At 55.9% G+C, this 17,862-nt stretch overlaps 1 protein-coding gene across 2 annotated transcripts in view; it reads right to left on the reverse strand.

Annotated features, from left to right (window-relative positions):
- The window catches only part of TMEM184B (transmembrane protein 184B), a 49,887-nt gene that overhangs the window by 7,348 nt on the left and 24,677 nt on the right, over positions 1-17,862 (reverse strand). For both annotated transcript variants that reach the window (XM_045466070.1, XM_045466069.1), the window contains exons 3-5: positions 16,267-16,432; positions 3,347-3,437; positions 2,794-2,869 (exon numbers count right to left, since the gene is read on the reverse strand). In XM_045466070.1, coding sequence (XP_045322026.1) covers positions 2,794-2,869; positions 3,347-3,437; positions 16,267-16,432 — 333 coding nt within the window. The remainder of the gene's footprint in view (positions 1-2,793; positions 2,870-3,346; positions 3,438-16,266; positions 16,433-17,862) is intronic.

The raw sequence follows: 17,862 nt of genomic DNA on the forward strand, positions 1-17,862 counted from the left end.
AGGAACGTGCCAGAGAGACGAGGACAGCAGAGCACGCAGCTCCTATAGAGACGGAGAGGCCGAGAGCAGACACAGGCAAGCAGGTAGATGCTGGTGATGAACAGCGGGCAGAAAGGGGGCCAGGGTCCCACTCGAGGCCTCCTCATCCACCCCCGGGTCTGGCTCCTGGCCCCATGCTGGTTTATGCCGAGCTGGGGGTCTCCCTGGGGCTGGAGGGGACCTCCAGGAGCACAACAAAGGGACCAGCCCAAAGCACAAGGTCTGGAGTCCCGAATCCAAGTCTGAATCCTGGCCTCGCTACCATCTGGGGAAGCTCAAGTGAGCGGTCACTTAGCCTCTGAGCGGCCACTTCACTGGTAAACGGATGTAACCAGCGCCACGTCGCAGGGCTGAAGGACACAGCAGCGTCTTCTGGGAGCTCTCCCCACTCTCTGTGTTCAATAAAGGCCTCCACTGATCTGCTAGGCCACTGGCAGAATTCCTAAACCGGGTCCTCCCAGGGCCCTACAGAGGTTCCAGTAAACTCCAGGACAACCCAGGGGGCCCATAAAACCACCAAAATCACCAATCTTTTGAAATCAATAAACCTAAGGCCAAACCACAAGGCCCCTTCGGTAGAGGTGGGAGCAGCTTTAAAAGGATAAGCCAGGGGCACCTAGGGTGGCTCAGTTGGTTAAGTGTCCACCTTTGGCTCAGGTCATGATCTCACCGTTTGTGAGTCTGAGCCCCACATTGGGCTCGCTGCTTGTCAGTGCAGAGCCTGCTTCGGACCCCCTGCCCCCCTCTCTCTGCCCCGCGCCCCCCCCGCCCCCCCCCGCCCGCTCTCTCTCTCCCAAAAATAAACATTAAAAAAAAAAAAAAAAAAAAAAAAGGAGAAGCCAGTGTGGCTCGAAGCCAGGCAAGGACCCTGGGGCAGGGACAGTAACTTGTTGAACCCAAAGTTTCTGCCCCGTCGGGGACCTGAGTGCAGTTTGTGGGGAGTCCCGGGGGAAGGGGGAGGGTTGAGCTGTGGGGAAGCACGTGTGACGGGGACAGAGGTGCGATGCTGCCACCAGCCAACCCTCACACCTTGAGGGAGCAGGACCAGCACGTTCGGGGAAGAGGAAAGAGCAGCAGTCTGTGCCCAGGGAGAATTAAGAGCCCGCCAACAGGCCGGTGCCGTCCTGGTCAGCTGGGGAAACCAAGGCACGGAGAAGCTGAAGGGGCAGAAGAGGCCGCAGAGCCTTCGCTCAACCACACCCCTGGATCGGGTCCGAAATCAGTCAGTGGTTCCCAGCCAGGCTGGACATCAGAACCACCCGCGGAGCTATAAACACATTCCGGGCCCGGAGCTCCCTAACAGACCTTCTCTGTCAGGCTGGGGTGGGGGTGGCTGGCCAGAGAGTCTCTACCCTGAACCGGCTCTCCAGGAGATTCAGATACTGGGCGCTGGCCCTGCGTTTCTCGGGAGGAAACTTTCTCCCAAGCGAAAGGGGTGCTGTTTTTATCCTCTTTCCTCTTACGACCTCTCCCTGCCACCTCCAGGAAAGTCAGCAGGACGACCCGAACCCACAGGGCTGGGGAATCATTTATAACAAGGCTACGCAAGCTAGCGATCATGGGATCAAAACTTTGTACACAATACACTCATCAAAGAAGGCAGTGAGTCACAGCTGGGCCCTGGGCGGCTGGAAGGCTGGTAAACAATGGCTCTGAAAGGCCCCACCCACCGTGACCCCAGGACAGTTTTAACTCTTGCCCTCCGGGCCCAGGAGGGAGACTGGGGATCTAGAACACCCAAGGGAAGGCAGAGCTGGAAGCAGCAGTGTAGACCTGGTACGTCCAGGTAGGTGCTTTTGTGGGTATGTCCACACTGCAGGCAGCCCCCGCCCCCACCCGCCCTGCACAGAGCTGAGCGGAAAGGCCAGCCCTCTGGTGGCCACAGTGATCAGCTGTGGTTTTCATCTCCCCTTGCGACTACTCTCTAGGCGGCGCTGGAGGGGCTGGCAGAGGTCTTGGCACCAAAGGGGAGACTAAATTGAGGTCATACTGGCGAGGTGTGGCACCTCTCCGAACAAGAGACAGCGGGCTCCGTGCCAGTCTGTGTCGCTTGCTTTGTACCCACCGCCGCACCTGTTCCTTCAACCACCCCTCAAGAAGTATCATCATGCCTATTTCACAGAAGGAGAAGCTAGCTAAGTAAGGCTCAGAGAGGTTACATAACTTAGCCAAGGTCACACAGTCAAGAGGAAAAGCTGAAAATCAAACTCAGATGGGCAGACACCCAGGCCCATGCACTCAACCACAACACCACACTGCCTCCGCCCAGGCTACTCGAGACCACAGGGAAGGCAGCCGAGGAAACCGGAAGCTGGTGGTCTGCCAACGGAGACATGGGGAACAGACCAGAGACTGCACAGGCCCGTCTTGGCATGTGTCTTTCACGCAGAAGCCCTCCTGGCCTCCAGCCGCAGCTGAGGAGAGGTTTCAAACTGAGATTCTAGAATCCCCACGCGCTTTCCGATTCCCCCCCAGCCACCGAGACTTGGTCCAAGTGAGCAAAAGGATGGGACCGCTTCGCGCCCCCCCACGGCCGTTCCAGACATCTTCAGGACACCCGCCGCTGCCCCCTGGAGCACACCCTGCGAACGCGCGTGCATTCCTGCCAGCGTGGGGAGTGGGTGCCGGGGCTGGGAGGTGGCGGCCCCACAAGTGGGTCCCCAGGGCCCTACGTCCGCCTCTGCCACTTGACAACCCGGGGCTCCCGGTCCCTGGCCGGTAACCCTTGCCCGGGGCGGCCGCGGGGGCACCCACCTGCTTGCAGAACCGCAGGAATCCGATGGAGTAAGTCTTTCCCCAGAGGCAGCATGTGCCATACACACAGCTGGACCTGGAAGAGACAGGCGGAGAAGGGGGTTGGCGGGCAGGCAGCCAGGACTCAGGAATGGTGGGGCTGGGGAAGGCCGCCCTCCCTCACATACACACGAGTCCGGGTGGAGGGGACGGGGCTGGGAACGGGGCACAGAGCCCAGGCCGAGCACACGGAGAGACAAAGGGAGGTGTGTGCGCCTGCGGGAGGGCTCGAGGGAGCGGGGCTACGCTGGCCGGGGCGGCAACAAACCAAGGTAAAAAGCAGTGAAGGGAAAAACCGCCAGAGGGAAAAACAGGCAGACGGGAAGGGACGGGAAGAGAGAGAGAGAGAGAGGCCCTCCTCCCCCAGGTTCCAGTGAACAGTGTGGCTCAGGAAGTGTGGCGGGGCACCTCAAAGCCAGGTCGAGGGCAGAGGCGGTCCGTGCGTCCAGCTGACGCCAGGACAGGCCCAGGAAACGGGGTGCTGTGGGGGGCTCCAGGGAGACTTCATACTCACTCGATGGGCTTCCCTCTGATCTCTGACATGATGGAACTTTCTCCCCCGAGGTACTCATAGCACAGGCTCAGGAAATTATAGATGACCAAGGCTGTGAAAAGCGTCCAGAGAAAACCACTCAAATCAACAGGATGGGTAAACAGATAGTGGAATTCTAAACAGCCGCGGAGACGAAAGCGCCCCAGTCAGGGGCAGCAAGGCCGCAGGGACGTGAGGACCCACACAGGGATTCCATTTGTGACCGAGATCAGGCAACGCTAAGTCACGTTGTTTCGGGCCGCGCACATGACGCTGCTGATCGTACCAGAAACACAGGGAGGCAATCGGCACAAAGTTCCGGATTGTGTGGGGACGCCGCAGGAGCGGGAGACCAGGACGGGCTGACAGGGCTGGTGGGAGCCAGCCACGGGCACACTCTGGGGTTCAACGGGTACTGGCTTCATACTGCTTGTTAGTTTCAGACACGTTTCCGTTTGGGTGGTGCCGGATCACAGTTTTACAACACAAGAAGCACAGAACATTCTCTAGAGGGATCTCAGGAGAAATTTTTACAAGATTGAGACAGGAGCACCTTTGTCCGTTCAGCAACCTGCAGTGATGTGATAGTGTGCCCACGTCACCATCAACTCTGCGGGTGCACAAACGTCGTGGGAAGCTGGGCCGGCTCATTCTGGATGCGGCTCGATGTCACCGCAAAGACACAACTCGGCAACAGTGACCGACGGCACAGAAGTATGTCGTCCATGCTACAATTCTAGCAAAACGCTGTGAGCGGGTCTCCTGGTCAGAGGATTTCTGCGGGGCCAGCAAGATGAAGGCTGCAGCCTGCCGGGTGCTAGGAGCCCGGGGACGCACCGGGGGCAAGGACGGGGAGAGCGGAGAGGAGCAGGAGGAACGCAGCAGAGGCCGCCAGAGGGAAAAGGCATAGGAGGAAGACTGAGCAGAGCAGGGGAAACTCCAGAACATCCAGCAAAGGATGGACTGAGGGTCCAAATGGGATGAGGGGACAGGAAGGGCAGGGTGGGTACCAGTGGCCCTGCCTCCAGAGGGTTCCTTCTCATCTGCTCCTTGCTGTCCCCCCGTAGTACAGAGGCTGTGAGGCTCCTGGTGCAGCCCTGGGCTTGGCGTTCAAGGTTTTTCCACAGCGACCTGGCCCCCGCCCACCCTTCCCAGCAACTAGATACCCCTCTTTCCCGGCAGGCTATGATGTTCTCCATGCTTTTGCCCTTGCCGATCCCCCTACCTGGGGCGCCCTTCTCTCCATGCTCCTGGTCCCCGTGGAACCTATCAGACCCCCTGAGAAGTCTCTGGCCTCGCCACGGAGGCTGGTGGGTTCTCACCCAACGAACTGCTGATCCGCAGACGCTGTGCGGTACTTCCCGCCCCACAGTGTGGCTGAGAGTGATCCCTGACTGCTGTCACTGGACTGCGGCCCCTGGAAGGGGCCCACTTCTTCCCCAGAGCAGGACACCGCGCTCGGCACTAATGCGGGACTACCTTGAACTGGAGCACATCCGAGCCTGGTGACAGAGCTAGAGGCAAACAGTGGCCTCCAGCAATTGGGAAAAGGAGTGTTTCTGAGGTGCTTGCTACCACTCAGTTGCTCTAACCTTCTAAGGGCTCACAGCTGGGATGGGTAGCACCCAATATACACGGCCCACAGCACCCACCACACTGTGCTGTGACCGTCCCTCTATGGACACACCGCAGAGGGTTTGCAACACGGGTTTGCCACCGGTTAGCTGTGGGCCTCTCTGTGCCTCTGTCTCCTCATCTGTTAAATGGGGACAGTAAAGGTACCTGCCTTGCCAGGTGGTCTGAGTACGCCAAGGACTCAGAAGAGGGGTTGGCAGTCAGCAGTGCTCACTAGGTGGCCAGTACTGTTTACCTGCTTGTCTTCCGTGAGGGCTAGCATCCCTGGATGGGGCGGAGGGCGCTGTAAGCTGCCTGCCTGGCATGGGAGCAGCTCCGGATATGTGGGGACCGCAGAAATCTCCACCGAGCCCCAAAGCACTCTTCAGTGACAAGAACTTTGGGGCTAAAAGAGGGTGGGCGTCAAGCCAAATCTGACAGCAGTCTGCTAATGTCCAAAACCACACAAGGCCAAGTAGACTGGATGTGTCCATTCCAAGCTGGGTCCAGCTACATTGTGGCCAATGGTACTTCCCAAAGATGGCCACACCCTGGGACACTGACACCCCTCTGTGGGGAGACAGGGTCTTCCTCCCTCTGTCTGCATCTGGGGGACTGCGGTGACTACAGCAGAGGCGATACTCCAAGACGTCTGACGCTGGGGTTTAGAGGAGGCCTCTGTCGTCTGGTTCTTTCTCTGGAGATGCCTGCCCTTGGACACAGCCACCACGTTTCAAGGAAGGCCAAGCCAGCCCACGTGGTGAGACTACCCAGGGTGGCTCACGCAGGAGGAACTGAGGACCAGCCGATGCCAGCATCGACTGCCAGACACATGAGTGAACCGGACTTCGGATCCCACCCCAGCTGAAGGTCCCCCAGTGGAAGCCCAGATAGCAAGGCACAGGGACAGACCATCCCCACTCTGCCCTTTTCAAATTACTGAACTGCACTGTCCATGAACAAAAGAAATGGTTGTTTTACACTAGTCTGTCTGGGGTGATTATTTATGCAGCCATAGTAAATGTATACATATACATATGTGTGTGTATATATGTATGTGTGTATATATATGTATATACGTGTGTGTGTTGTAAAAATATGCATACATGCGTATAATGCGTGGGCATATATGTGTATACATATTTGTATATGGGGGTATATAATATACATGTGTACACGTATATACGCGTGTGTATGTGTATTTACGTGTATGTATGTGTGTATACATGTGCTTTTGTGTATATGCATATACATAAATGTGTGTATATTTGTGTATATGCATGTATGTATATGTGTGTGCATATATGTATATGTGTGCGTGTGTATAATGTGGGCACATATGTGTATACATGTGTGCGTGCGTGCACATGTTTGTGCATGTGTACACATGTGCATATATGTGCACACAATATGTGCATGTGTGCATATGTGTATTATATGTGTGTGCATATATGTATGTGGGTGTGTGCATACATGTGTGCATGTACATACACATGTAAGTGTGCATATAGTTACATATGTGTGTATGTACATGCATGCCTGTGTGTGTGTGTGTGTGTGTGTGTGTGTGTGTGTGTGAGATATAAAACCAGTCCTGGAATTGCCAGGATGTGGAATGGGCTCTCACACCTCTGTGGCAGCCTGTTCTGATGCCTCTGCTAACTCCCAGGGGCAGGCCCTGAGGTGCCACCTCTCCCTTGGCAGCCCTCTGTCCATTGCCCGGCTCGCTCCGCACACCACAGTCTCCCTATTGATCCGTCCGATCCTTCCTGTTCAGGGGCAGCATAATGAAGCAGGACAGCCGTGGACCCTGGGGCCAGGCTACCAGGGTACAGACGGCGGTTCCACCGCCTATGAGCTGTGTGACCTCAGGCAGTTTCTTAAGTGCTCTGTGCCTTGCTTTCGTCATCTGTAAGCCATGGAAAACAGCAGCTCCCTCCTTGTGGGGCTGCTGTGAGGAAAGGGCCGAGTGTGACTCCTCTGGTAAGGCTGAGCTCACACTGAGCAATCCACAGTGTGTTACCTACTGCTCTTTCGAGACTGTAAAGTCCTTGCAGGCAGGAACTGCGGCCTACCCCTGACTACCAGAGGGCCTGGCACTCACACTCAATCAGCACAGAAAGAAGAAACAGACAGACGTGGGCCTCAACTTGGGGTGAAGCTCGGAGAGGTGGGCAGGCGGGGCCGGCACAGGGCCTGCACCCCGTTCTGCACCCACGGAGCTCACCCCTCCTGGGCTGCGCAGCTGCGCCCGCGCCAGGCAATCAGACTCTGGTTCCCAAAGACAAAAACCCTCGAGAGAAGCCACGGGGGCAGAGGCTCATCAGCCCCCTTGCCCGGAACCACCCTCCAAAGCCAGGCCGTCTTGTAACCCACTCCTGAGAGGACCTTGGTGTCTGAGCTCACATCCTTTCCTGTGTCACAACACACGTCAGCACCCTCCTGAGTTAACGTGGCTGAGCTGTCTATCCACAGCCAGCCCTGCGTTCGACTGGCTCGAATCATCAAATTTCATCCATCTCTCTCTCTCTCAGTGCAAGGTTCTTGACCTTTTACCAGTGCTCTAGGGCCAGCTTGTCTGTAAAATACCAATTCGCTGACGGTTTCCTTTCAAGAATCATCAGTGAGTCAATAATGCACTCTTAGAGAAGGGAGACGAGATAGAATCTCCTCGAGATGACTCAAACAGCCCACATCAGCACCCATTGACCATCTGCACAAATCAACCCCCTCCTAGGAAATTACAGAGCTAGGCAAAACACTACCCCCACCCCAGCAAGGGTGTCTGCAGTGGACAACTTTACTACCGCCACCCCCCCCGCCTGCCCCCCTCCCCCGAACAAACATGAAAACATGCCGGCCCTGGGCCTGAGAAGAGCAAAACTGCTGAGTTGGGGGTCAGCAGTGCAGTTCTCAGGCAACAGGCTGTTGCCCGCCTGCCCTTCTGACCACAGCTCCGGTTCTGCCCCAGAGACACAAAGTGACTCTATGCCTCCCTAAATACCAACGACAGCTTGGTGCCAGGCTCTGTGCTCGGCCCTGCGGACACATAAGCGACCAAGGGACCCACAAACCAGGCCCTCCGGTCTAGAGGGGGAGCATCCGGCATGAGGGAAGGGATGGTGCTTCTCTCTGTCCTGCCCTGGACCATCAGGCACCTGGAACTTTCCGCTCCATTCTAGCTATGAAATCTTAAATGGACTGGAGCAAAGGTACACAGGCAGGAGCAAAGGAGATGGAGATGGAGATGAAATCAAGATCATACTAGAGCCTTGAGGCCCGGAGAAAAGACCGTATGAAGAGACGGTCACTCTCTTCATATAAAGGACATGACGTGGTCCAGAGAGTCGGACGGGACCCGCCTGTCTGACAGGGGGCAGATCCTAGGCTTTCGGCCTCATGTAAGAAACAACCGCCAACAGGCCATCGTCAGAGATGAAAGGTCGTGAGCTCTGTGCCAGTGGAAGCTAGCCATCAGAGGCTGGGGAGTCTCTTAGCAGACATTATGAAGGACTCCTAAGAGACCTAGTCTTTACAGGTCCCTTCTGTCCCTGAGACTCGGGCCCTTCTTTCCTCACTGGAGGCTTCTCTAACCCACAGCTGCCTGGACAGGAGTCCTCACAAGCTCCCCGCTACAGGTCAAAACGGGCACATCTGTCTGTCCGTTCAGTAACCACTCACTAGACACCTCCGATGTGCCACGCTCCGTGTGCGGAACCTCGGTGACCCTGGGGGCAACCTACTGCTGTTCCAAACTCGCCGCCTCCACGCACCTGCAGCACCTGCGGCTGGCCCTGTGGCCCAGCCTTCTTCGCCGCCCCACGTTGGGCTCTGCGCCGACAGTACGGAACCTGCCTGGGATTCTCTCTGCCTCTTCCCCACTTGCTCACAAGCTCTCGCTCTCTCGCTCTCAAATAAATAAAAAAACTGAAAAAAAAAATATATGTGTTTTCAATTAGAGAGAGAGAGAATACAAGTGGGACACAGGGGTAGAGGGAGAAAGAGAGAATCTTAAGCAGGTTCCGTGCTCAGCATGGAACCAGATGCGGGGCTTGATCCCAAGACCCTGGGATCACGACCTGAGTCAAAATCAAGAGTCGGATGCTCAACCGACTGAGCCACCCAGGCGCCCCTGGAAAACTTAATTCTGACCACTTTGGGCCAGAATCTTCTGTGCTCAGGAAATAGGAGCTTCAGAACATGCTTCCCCCTCTTTTTCAACGATCACCATGGACAGGAATGGATGCCACTCGCTGCAGCCATGGTGGGCCGGGGGTTTGCCCCGAGCTGCTCCAACAGCAGCTCTCTCCAGCTCCCTTGTGGCTTTTCTGTCCTTTCAATTCTGCTTACGGCTGCTTCCTGCCATCCAGATCACCGTTTCTGATGCCTCTTCTGACTGGTTTCCTCTCAATACCTTTCTTCATTCTGATCGACAGCTCCTGTAATTGCTGGCTCTGGCAGCACCCTGGACAGCCACCCCTGGTCCACCACAGCCAGCGAGTGCCTGGCAGCACCCTGGCCGGTGAGTCTCTTGTGACACCTGCGTGTGTGGCCCTCGGCTGGGTTCGGGTGACCCTGCTGTACTCTCTCTGCCTAGGAAGACATTTCACTTTGGGCCGGATTCCAGGAAGCAACGTTTGTCCAAAATCTGAAACAGGGTGGATGAAGCATCATTCTTGAACTGTGTCTTTCCAGGCACGTAAAATCTCCTCTCCTCACCAGAGCTCATGATTTTCCACCAGAGAAACCCATCTTGCACTCCTCCACCCAGGCTGACACGCAGGGCAATTCTGGGGACCAGAGACCCTGGGGTGAGTCTGGCCTCTGGCAATTACTCTCTAGGTAATCGTAAGTTTCTTCACTGACTCAAATTCTTTTCTCCGCACGTGTAAAATGGGGATGATTGTAGATCCACCAGGTAACTGGGAGGGGAGAATGAGCTAACAGTACCGAAAAACAGGTGGTAAAACTGAAATGCTACACAAACAGGATTAAGAAAACAGTGCTTGGGGCGCCTGGGTGGCGCAGTCGGTTAAGCGTCCGACTTCAGCCAGGTCACGATCTCGCGGTCCGGGAGTTCGAGCCCCGCGTCAGGCTCTGGGCTGATGGCTCAGAGCCTGGAGCCTGTTTCCGATTCTGTGTCTCCCTCTCTCTCTGCCCCTCCCCCGTTCATGCTCTGTCTCTCTCTGTCCCAAAAATAAATAAACGTTGAAAAAAAAAAAAAAAAAAAAAAGAAAACAGTGCTTGGGGCGCCTGGGTGACTCCTTAGGTTGAGCATCCGACTTCGGCTCAGGTCACAAACTCATGGTTCATGAGTTCGAGCCCTGCGTCGGACTCTGTGCGGACAGCCTGGAGCCTGCTTCAGATTTTGCGTCCCCCTTCTCTCTGCTCCTCCCCTGCTTGTGCGGTGTCTCTCCGTCTCTCAAAAATAAATAAACATAAAAAAAAGTAAAGGAACAAAAAAGAAAGGAAACAGTGCTTGCATAAAGCGATGGGAGAAGTCAGGTCTCCCTCCTCTGAGCTCTGGCCCCTCTGCACCCCTCATCACAGAGCTCCCCAGGGCGGTCTCAGAGTCATCATTAGGGGTTACCCTCGCCCTGAGCACGAGCACTACATACACGCAGGGGGCTCGTTCTGCCCTCCTCTGTCTCCCTGCCCCGATGGCACAACCTAGCGCCACGTGAATCACAGCCCTTGCCAGATGGGAGAAATGTGACCCTGGGTGAGCCATTTACTTCTTTGAGATGCAACCCCCACCTTGGAAGACAGCAATACTGCCATCAATTTGCGGGGTTCGGTTCTACTTGCTGTCCCCCCCCTCCAGTGAAACGCCACTGAAGTGAGAACAGGTCGGGGGGTGGGGGAGGGGAGAGTACAAACCTTCACGCACAAGGAGACAGCCGACCAGAGATGCTGCCCACAGCTCTGGAAGATACAGTGCGGTCACCGACCCGGAGATGGGGGGAGGCCAACGAGAACCCCGGAGAAGCCCTAAAACTGGACACGCTGGGCAGTTCTGATGGCTGTGGGTGAGGGTGCAAACGGGAAACTCAGCTACAAGTCTCCACATGGAGCTACTGGGTTTGTACTTTCAGAGCAGGTGGAGACGGTTCTGTCCTCGGAGAACATGGCTCAGCGGAGGGCAACGAGATGGCCAGAAAGTGGGCAACGCCTGAATGCGACGGGCGAGATGCCAGGTCCCTTGCCCCATCTGCGCCCTCAACTCAGCCTGCCCAGCTTTTGCCTCCCAGGCTGGAAGCGAGAACACTGTTCTCTGGGGAAACAGGCCCAGAATCAAAAAGTCTTCATTTGGTGCCTGCCCCCTGCGCTGCTCCCCTGCATAAAAATGGCAGAGGGCACATCACGTTACCCAACTGGGAGGCCAGCAGTTTTAAGCCCCATTTTCTCTTTTTTTTTAGAGAGAGAGAAAGAGAGATAGTGAGCATAAGCAGGGAAGAGGGGCAGAGGGAGGGGGAGAGAAGGAGAGAGAGGGAGAGAATCTCAAGCAGGTTCCACACTCAGCACTCTCTCTCTCTCAAAAATGAATAAACATTAGGGGCGCCTGGGTGGCTCAGTCGGTTGAGCGGCCGACTTCGCTCAGGTCATGACCTCGCAGTCCGTGAGTTCGAGCCCCGCGTCGGGCTCTGTGCTGACAGCTCAGAGCCTGGAGCCTGTTTCGGATTCTGTGTCTCCCTCTCTCTGACCCTCCCCCGTTCATGCTCTGTCTCAAAAATAAATAAACGTTAAAAAAAAAAAATGTTTAAAAAAAAAATGAATAAACATTAAAGAAAATAATAAATAAATAAATAAAGCCTTTGATAGAAAAGCTCAAGGGTAAAGATTAAAACAAAACAAACCAAAACAACAGCTCCTTGAAAACAGAACAAAAAAAAAAAAGCTCGAAAATTATAAAGAAATTCTGAGGTTCAATCCAGAAGCACAACATCCTACAAACAGGAATTCCAGAAAGGGAGGATAAAGTGGTGGGGGAAAGTTACCAAGAAACATACAAGCAAATTGCCCAGAACCTCAGGACAGGGGTTTCCACACGGAGATGCCCCGCACGAGGAACGTCCCATTACCTGGGAGATTCTCAAACACGGGGGATAAAGGCACGGTCCCAAAAGCAAGCCTTAAAAAAGTAGGTCACATACAGGCATTAAGGATCAGAATCCAGCAGACCTTCCCCAGACAACACTGAAAGCTAAAATACAGGGGGAAACACGTCTTCAAGATTCAGAGGGAGGATGATTTCCTACTTAGAACTGGATTCCCGTCAAACTCCAAATACAGTAAAAATAGTTACAGATAATTTTCAGATTTTAGGCTTTTCAGGCACTTTTTTTTTTTTTTTTTTTGCCAGGAAGCTCTGGGAAGGTATGTACTGACCAAAAAAGGGGGAGTAGACCACAAATAAGGGAAAAAATGGCATCCAGGGAACAGGCGATTCAGCAGAGGAGACAAGCAGGATTCCAGAATGATGGTGATGGAGAGACCCAGGACAGAAGCTGAGTGGTAAGAGGCCAGACAGGAGCCAGTCCAGACCAGAGCAAAAAAAGCAAGGCCCGGGGGAGTGCCAGCAAGGGAAACCCAGAGCTAACAGATTCACTGCTGTGTCTGCACGGAGGAGAGGTTTCTCTCTGTTATTCAGCTGAAGCATTTGGGAACAAATTAATGATAGATACACAGCAGAGCAAACCAAAAAGCAAGACAAGCAGTAACCAGAGGAAAATAGAAAGTTATACAGGGATATGTAGTCTCAGAACTCAGGCTCAGCTGTGATCAATATTTACAGACAGGTAATAAAGCAAATGCTGAATGGAGACTTAGAAAAAACGGTGATCTAGTCACAATGAAGAAAAGAGCACTGTGTGTGTGTGCATGTGGATGGGGCGGGGGATAAGGTGCCTAAATCAAAGCCTTGTACAATAGGAGGTCACTATGTAGCACTATCTAAAACCGAAAGATCAACAAACAATAGTATAAGCATATTTTTAGGTTATTCTAGGAAAAAAAAAAAAAACAGTCTACAGAGTTGAAAATGCAGTGAACTTGGGAGTGAGGAGGAGTCAGGGTCATTTTATCTTTCAACTGTGTGCACTATGAGAGTTTAAATTTCAGTTGTTTTAGGGGCGCCTGGGTGGCGCAGTCGGTTAAGCATCCGACTTCAGCCAGGTCACGATCTCGCGGTCCGGGAGTTTGAGCCCCGCGTCAGGCTCTGGGCTGATGGCTCAGAGCCTGGAGCCTGTTTCCGATTCTGTGTCTCCCTCTCTCTCTGCCCCTCCCCCATTCATGCTCTGTCTCTCTCTGTCCCAAAAATAAATAAACGTTGAAAAAAAAAAAATTTTTAGTTGTTTTAATTTTGTTAAAAAGACAATCGGGGTGTCTGGGTGGCTCAGTTGGTTAAGCGTCCAACTTTGGCTCAGGCCATGATCTCACGGTTCGTGGGTTTGAGCCCCGCATCGGGCTCTGTGCTGACAGCTCGGAGCCTGGAGCCTGCTTCAGATTCTGTGTCTCCCTCTCTCTCTCTCTCTCTCTCTGCCCCTCCCCTGCATGCACTCTGTCTCTCTCACTCTCAAAAATAAATAAACATAAAAAAAAAACCTTAAGGGGCGCCTGGGTGGCGCAGTCGGTTAAGCGTCCGACTTCAGCCAGGTCACGATCTCGCGGTCCGTGAGTTCGAGCCCCGCGTCGGGCTCTGGGCTGATGGCTCAGAGCCTGGAGCCTGTTTCCGATTCTGTGTCTCCCTCTCTCTCTGCCCCTCCCCCGTTCATGCTCTGTCTCTCTCTGTCCCAAAAATAAATAGACGTTGAAAAAAAAAAATTAAAAAAAAAAAAAAAAAAAACTTAAGAAAAAAAGTAAAAAGAAAAGCCAATATCTGTGCAGTGCCCAGTGAGGTGCGGGCTGCCTGGCTCCGAAATAGGGGTCGCCCGGCAGAGCCCTACTCCTGTTCCCCCCTGTCCCTTCCCGGGTTTGGGAGGTACTGAGAAGGAAGGGTGGGAGGGGAATGAATGGGGGGGGGCCTCTTTTTGAATTTTAAGGGACCTACTCTTATCGCCAACTCCGCAGGGGATCTTGCAGATGAAAGGACAAGGGGAGGGGGTCCCAGACGCTGAGCAGAGGTGCAGAAAAGGCCAAGCCCACCAACTCAAACACTAAAGCTGGTGAACCCTGGGGCGGCCTGGACTTCCCCGCAGCTGCCTCACTGTTTGTAAACTCCCTGGGAGAGGCGGAGAGGTGGAGAGGCGGGGGGATAATAGCGTTGCTAGGAGACATGCTTAGCAGGGAGGCAGACTTCTTACCAGGACCTTTAAGTGGACCAGGAGGAAGGCTGGGACAGGAGGGGCCCGAACAAAGAGGCTTCTGGGGTGGGGGGACCCAGCCAACCATCTGTCTCTGAGGGTGGTACTGAGGCTCCTCTTCTGCCAGGCGCCTAGTCTTCTGGGCCCCATAGAGGAGGGAGACTACGCGGCCCCCTGACCACACAGGGGAGGACCCCGCGGCAGGGAACACCTTCTTGCTTCTGAGGGAACCAGCGGGCAGAGGCTGCCCCCGGGCACACATTGGTGATCAGAAAAGGATTCTCAACACCAGCCTTGGCAGCTCCCCGGGGACCCAGAGGATTCCCTGGACTCTGCTGCTTCCAGGGACATCAGACATTAGAGCCCCAGTTATGCCCGGAGCGGGTCCCCACCCGGCCTCAGTATTCTCAGCTGCGAGAGCCAGGCAGGGATCCCAGCCCGGGAATTCGGTGAGACCCCACGCGAATGCAAGGCACACAGCAGGTGTTTGATAAAGTCCCTTATTCACTCCAAACATACAGACTGAGTGAGCACCTGGCCTGGCCCTACCACCTGGGCTCTCTGCCCGTTCCTGCTCTCGCAGGAGTGGAGTCTACTCAGGGAGAAGAGGGCAAAGCAGGCACGCATGGTCAGGCCACGAGGGTGGGGCTGGAGGGGCAGGTGAGGGCGAGGTCTGTGGCTGGAGGGGCAGGAGGGGCCCAGAGCGCTCCTGTCAGGCGCCCGCACTTCTTTGCCAAGTCCGAAGGCACTTCCTGAGGCCCACGAGACCTCAGGGATACACAGGTTCAAAGTGGGACAGGAAGGGAGACTCCGCTTCCGTGGGGGTGAGCACGCTGCACTCCAATATCCACGGAGCCCAGGGCCCGAGGCAAAGCCCTCGCGCAGTCAGGGACGTGAACAACTGGTCGTGGTCAGCGCTGCCCCGCCTCAACATGAGGAACCCTGACATCTGGTCACTCTGCCTGAGACCAACAGTGCAGATACGGGAGGAAAGAGAAAAATGCACGACCCTGACAGGAGGGGCAGAGGGCATCAGAGTGGGGGATCCTGAATTCAAGGACCCCCTCCCGCCACCCCTGCCGGCCTATGCCGGCCCAGGGATCATGGGCCTGTGACCTGTCTCAGGGCCTCTGGCCTCTCCCTCCTTCACCCATCCTCCACAGAGAGATTTTCTAACCTGCAATTTCCAGTCGTGTCATAGTTTTGTGCATCCACAGTAAAAAAGAGAATCTGATCTAATCTAATCTAATCTCTTCTGGCTGCGGCCAGCCCCCAGCCCGGCTCCCCGCACCTCCCGGCCCGCAGAGTAGGGATTCCCTCCTTGCCCTGTGCATGAGCTCTCCTGTCTGCCCAGGATGCTCTGAGTCTCTGCTCCCTGTGCCTGTGGCCAGGCCCCCGCAGAGAGCTGCCCTGTCCGGTGGCCGGTCAGGCAGGCACCGAGGGGGCTGGCTTTCCTCCTCTCGGCCTGGCAGCCAGCAGGTGGGCCTGGCCGGTGCTTGGAGCTCAGCACCAGAGCTTCCATACCACACACGAGACCCGAGGCCCGTGAAAGGCAGCGGGTCGCTTTCTTGGGTGGCACAGCAGAGCCTGCTCCCGGGACAAAGCCCTCAGAATTAAGGCACGTGGGGGAGGGAGGCTCGCCCCTGCCACTGCCCTGCCATGGGCCCCTGGCTAAACCCCTGACCCATCCGTATCTACGAACGGACAACTTGTTGACCGCTCACCCCTATCAGAGATGCCGGACTGAGAAAGGAGACCCAGGGGCGTGGTCCCTGCTTGCAGGTAACCTGTAAAGGGGCTGTGGGAGCCCCGTGGCAGAGTGCTACGACGTGTGCTGTCCCCTGTCAACTGGGGCCTGGCTGGAAGCCCTGAAGTGGGTAGAGAAGCGAGGGGCAGGCCCCGGAGGAACCCGGGGAGGGGGGCTTCCGGGAGTCCGGGGGGAGGGGTGTGCGGCCGGCCCGCCCCGCCCCCGCACGCCCTCCTCACCCTCGTAGCAGTCCCGCACGGTGCCGAAGTACACGTAGTACTGGTCGTTGGTGAAGAAGAGAAGGCTGAGCCAGGAGTCGAAGGCGTAGATGGGCACGATGAACAGGATGCGGACGATGTAGCGCTGCTCGTTGGGGCAGCTGTAGCAGCGCAGGTGCATGTAGATCTGGGGGCGGAAGGGGGCGGGCTCAGTCAGCCCCCCCCCCCCCCCCCGACCATCACGGCAGCACCGCCGCCACCCTCCTCCTCCTCTCTGCCCTCGGGCTCTGCCGCTCGCCAGCTCTGTGAACATTGCTGAACCCCGAGCCTCAGCGCCCTCCTCGATGATGAAACTCCCCATAGGGCTGTTCTGAACATCAAACCAGACGGCGCATAAAGCTTGCAGGGGCGCATTCAGCGGTGCCCAGGCCAGACTCACAGACACAGGGACCGTGAGAGCATGCCCAAGGCTGCACTGATCAGAGTCAAGGATGGCCGGGGAGTCTAGAGTCATAATAAGCTCCCTGGGGACCCGTGTGCACGGACGGGCTGGGAACCTCAGGCGAGTGGCACAGAAGAGATATTTACATCTCCTCGCCTCCACCCCGGCCTCCCTGAGGCCTGGTCCCAGGGGGTTCAGGGCAGCAGCGTCCACCCCGTGTGTGGGACAGACGGGACCCTCGCTTCCATGGAAGGGGGAAGCGCTTTCTGGCTGAGCGGCTGCAGTGACGTCATCCTGCGTCTCACTTTCCCATCTGTTACACAGAGGCAGCGCTGCCTGCCTCACTGGGAAGCTGGGAGAATGAAGCGTGGTTTTTAGAAAGCGGGGGAAAATAGAAGCCACACACAAATGCCAACAACTGCTCTGGCCACCCTCCTCAGTCCCAGCAGCCAGAGTCCCGTCCCAACTCTCGTGACTTCACACTTGGCCCCGCCGAGTCCTGGGCTCGGGAGGAAGAGAACAAAACATTCCCCATCTGCTACGAGCCAACTGCCTTGGAAGCCAACGCATTCGAGGACGGACAGGGACCCAGGACAGTAGGTAAGGAGCGGGCGGGGACCCGAATGGGCTCAGCCTCCCCTCTTCAAACCTTCTCCTTCCTTGGACGGCCGAGCCAGGTCTCGGCCCACATCAGCCTCCTGTGGGGATTGCGCGTATGGGGGGACAGGAGACCTGGCTTCTCTCCCGGTGCTGCCACCAACTTGTGCGGCAGTAGGCCAGCACCCCCTCCCATCTCGAGGTCTCAAGTTTTTCATCTGCAAAGGGGCCGCTGGCGCCCATGTGTCCACGCAGGGCCCCCCACAGCTCAGGCTGCACGTGTAACCTGCACACGTTCTGCCCCACGCAAGGTGAGCAGAAGTGACGCGTGTCCTTTCTGGACTGAGACGGTTGAAGAGCCACAACCAGTTGTCAGACGGACGACACCATGAAGCTGCAGGACGGGGGAGCCATACAGTGGGGCCTGAGCCGCACCGATCGGGACATGAACGAGAATCAACTTCTACCTGGTGGAACCCCCAGATTCAGCTTATTTATTACTGCAGCAGAGCTCGGCCTCATACTCTGTTGGGCTAGAAAACCTCTTAGGATCCTTCCAGAGGGCCTTCAGAGGCTCT

Source organism: Leopardus geoffroyi, chromosome B4 (assembly GCF_018350155.1).
Source record: "Leopardus geoffroyi isolate Oge1 chromosome B4, O.geoffroyi_Oge1_pat1.0, whole genome shotgun sequence".
In the NCBI taxonomy this organism is placed as follows: Eukaryota; Metazoa; Chordata; class Mammalia; order Carnivora; family Felidae; genus Leopardus; species Leopardus geoffroyi.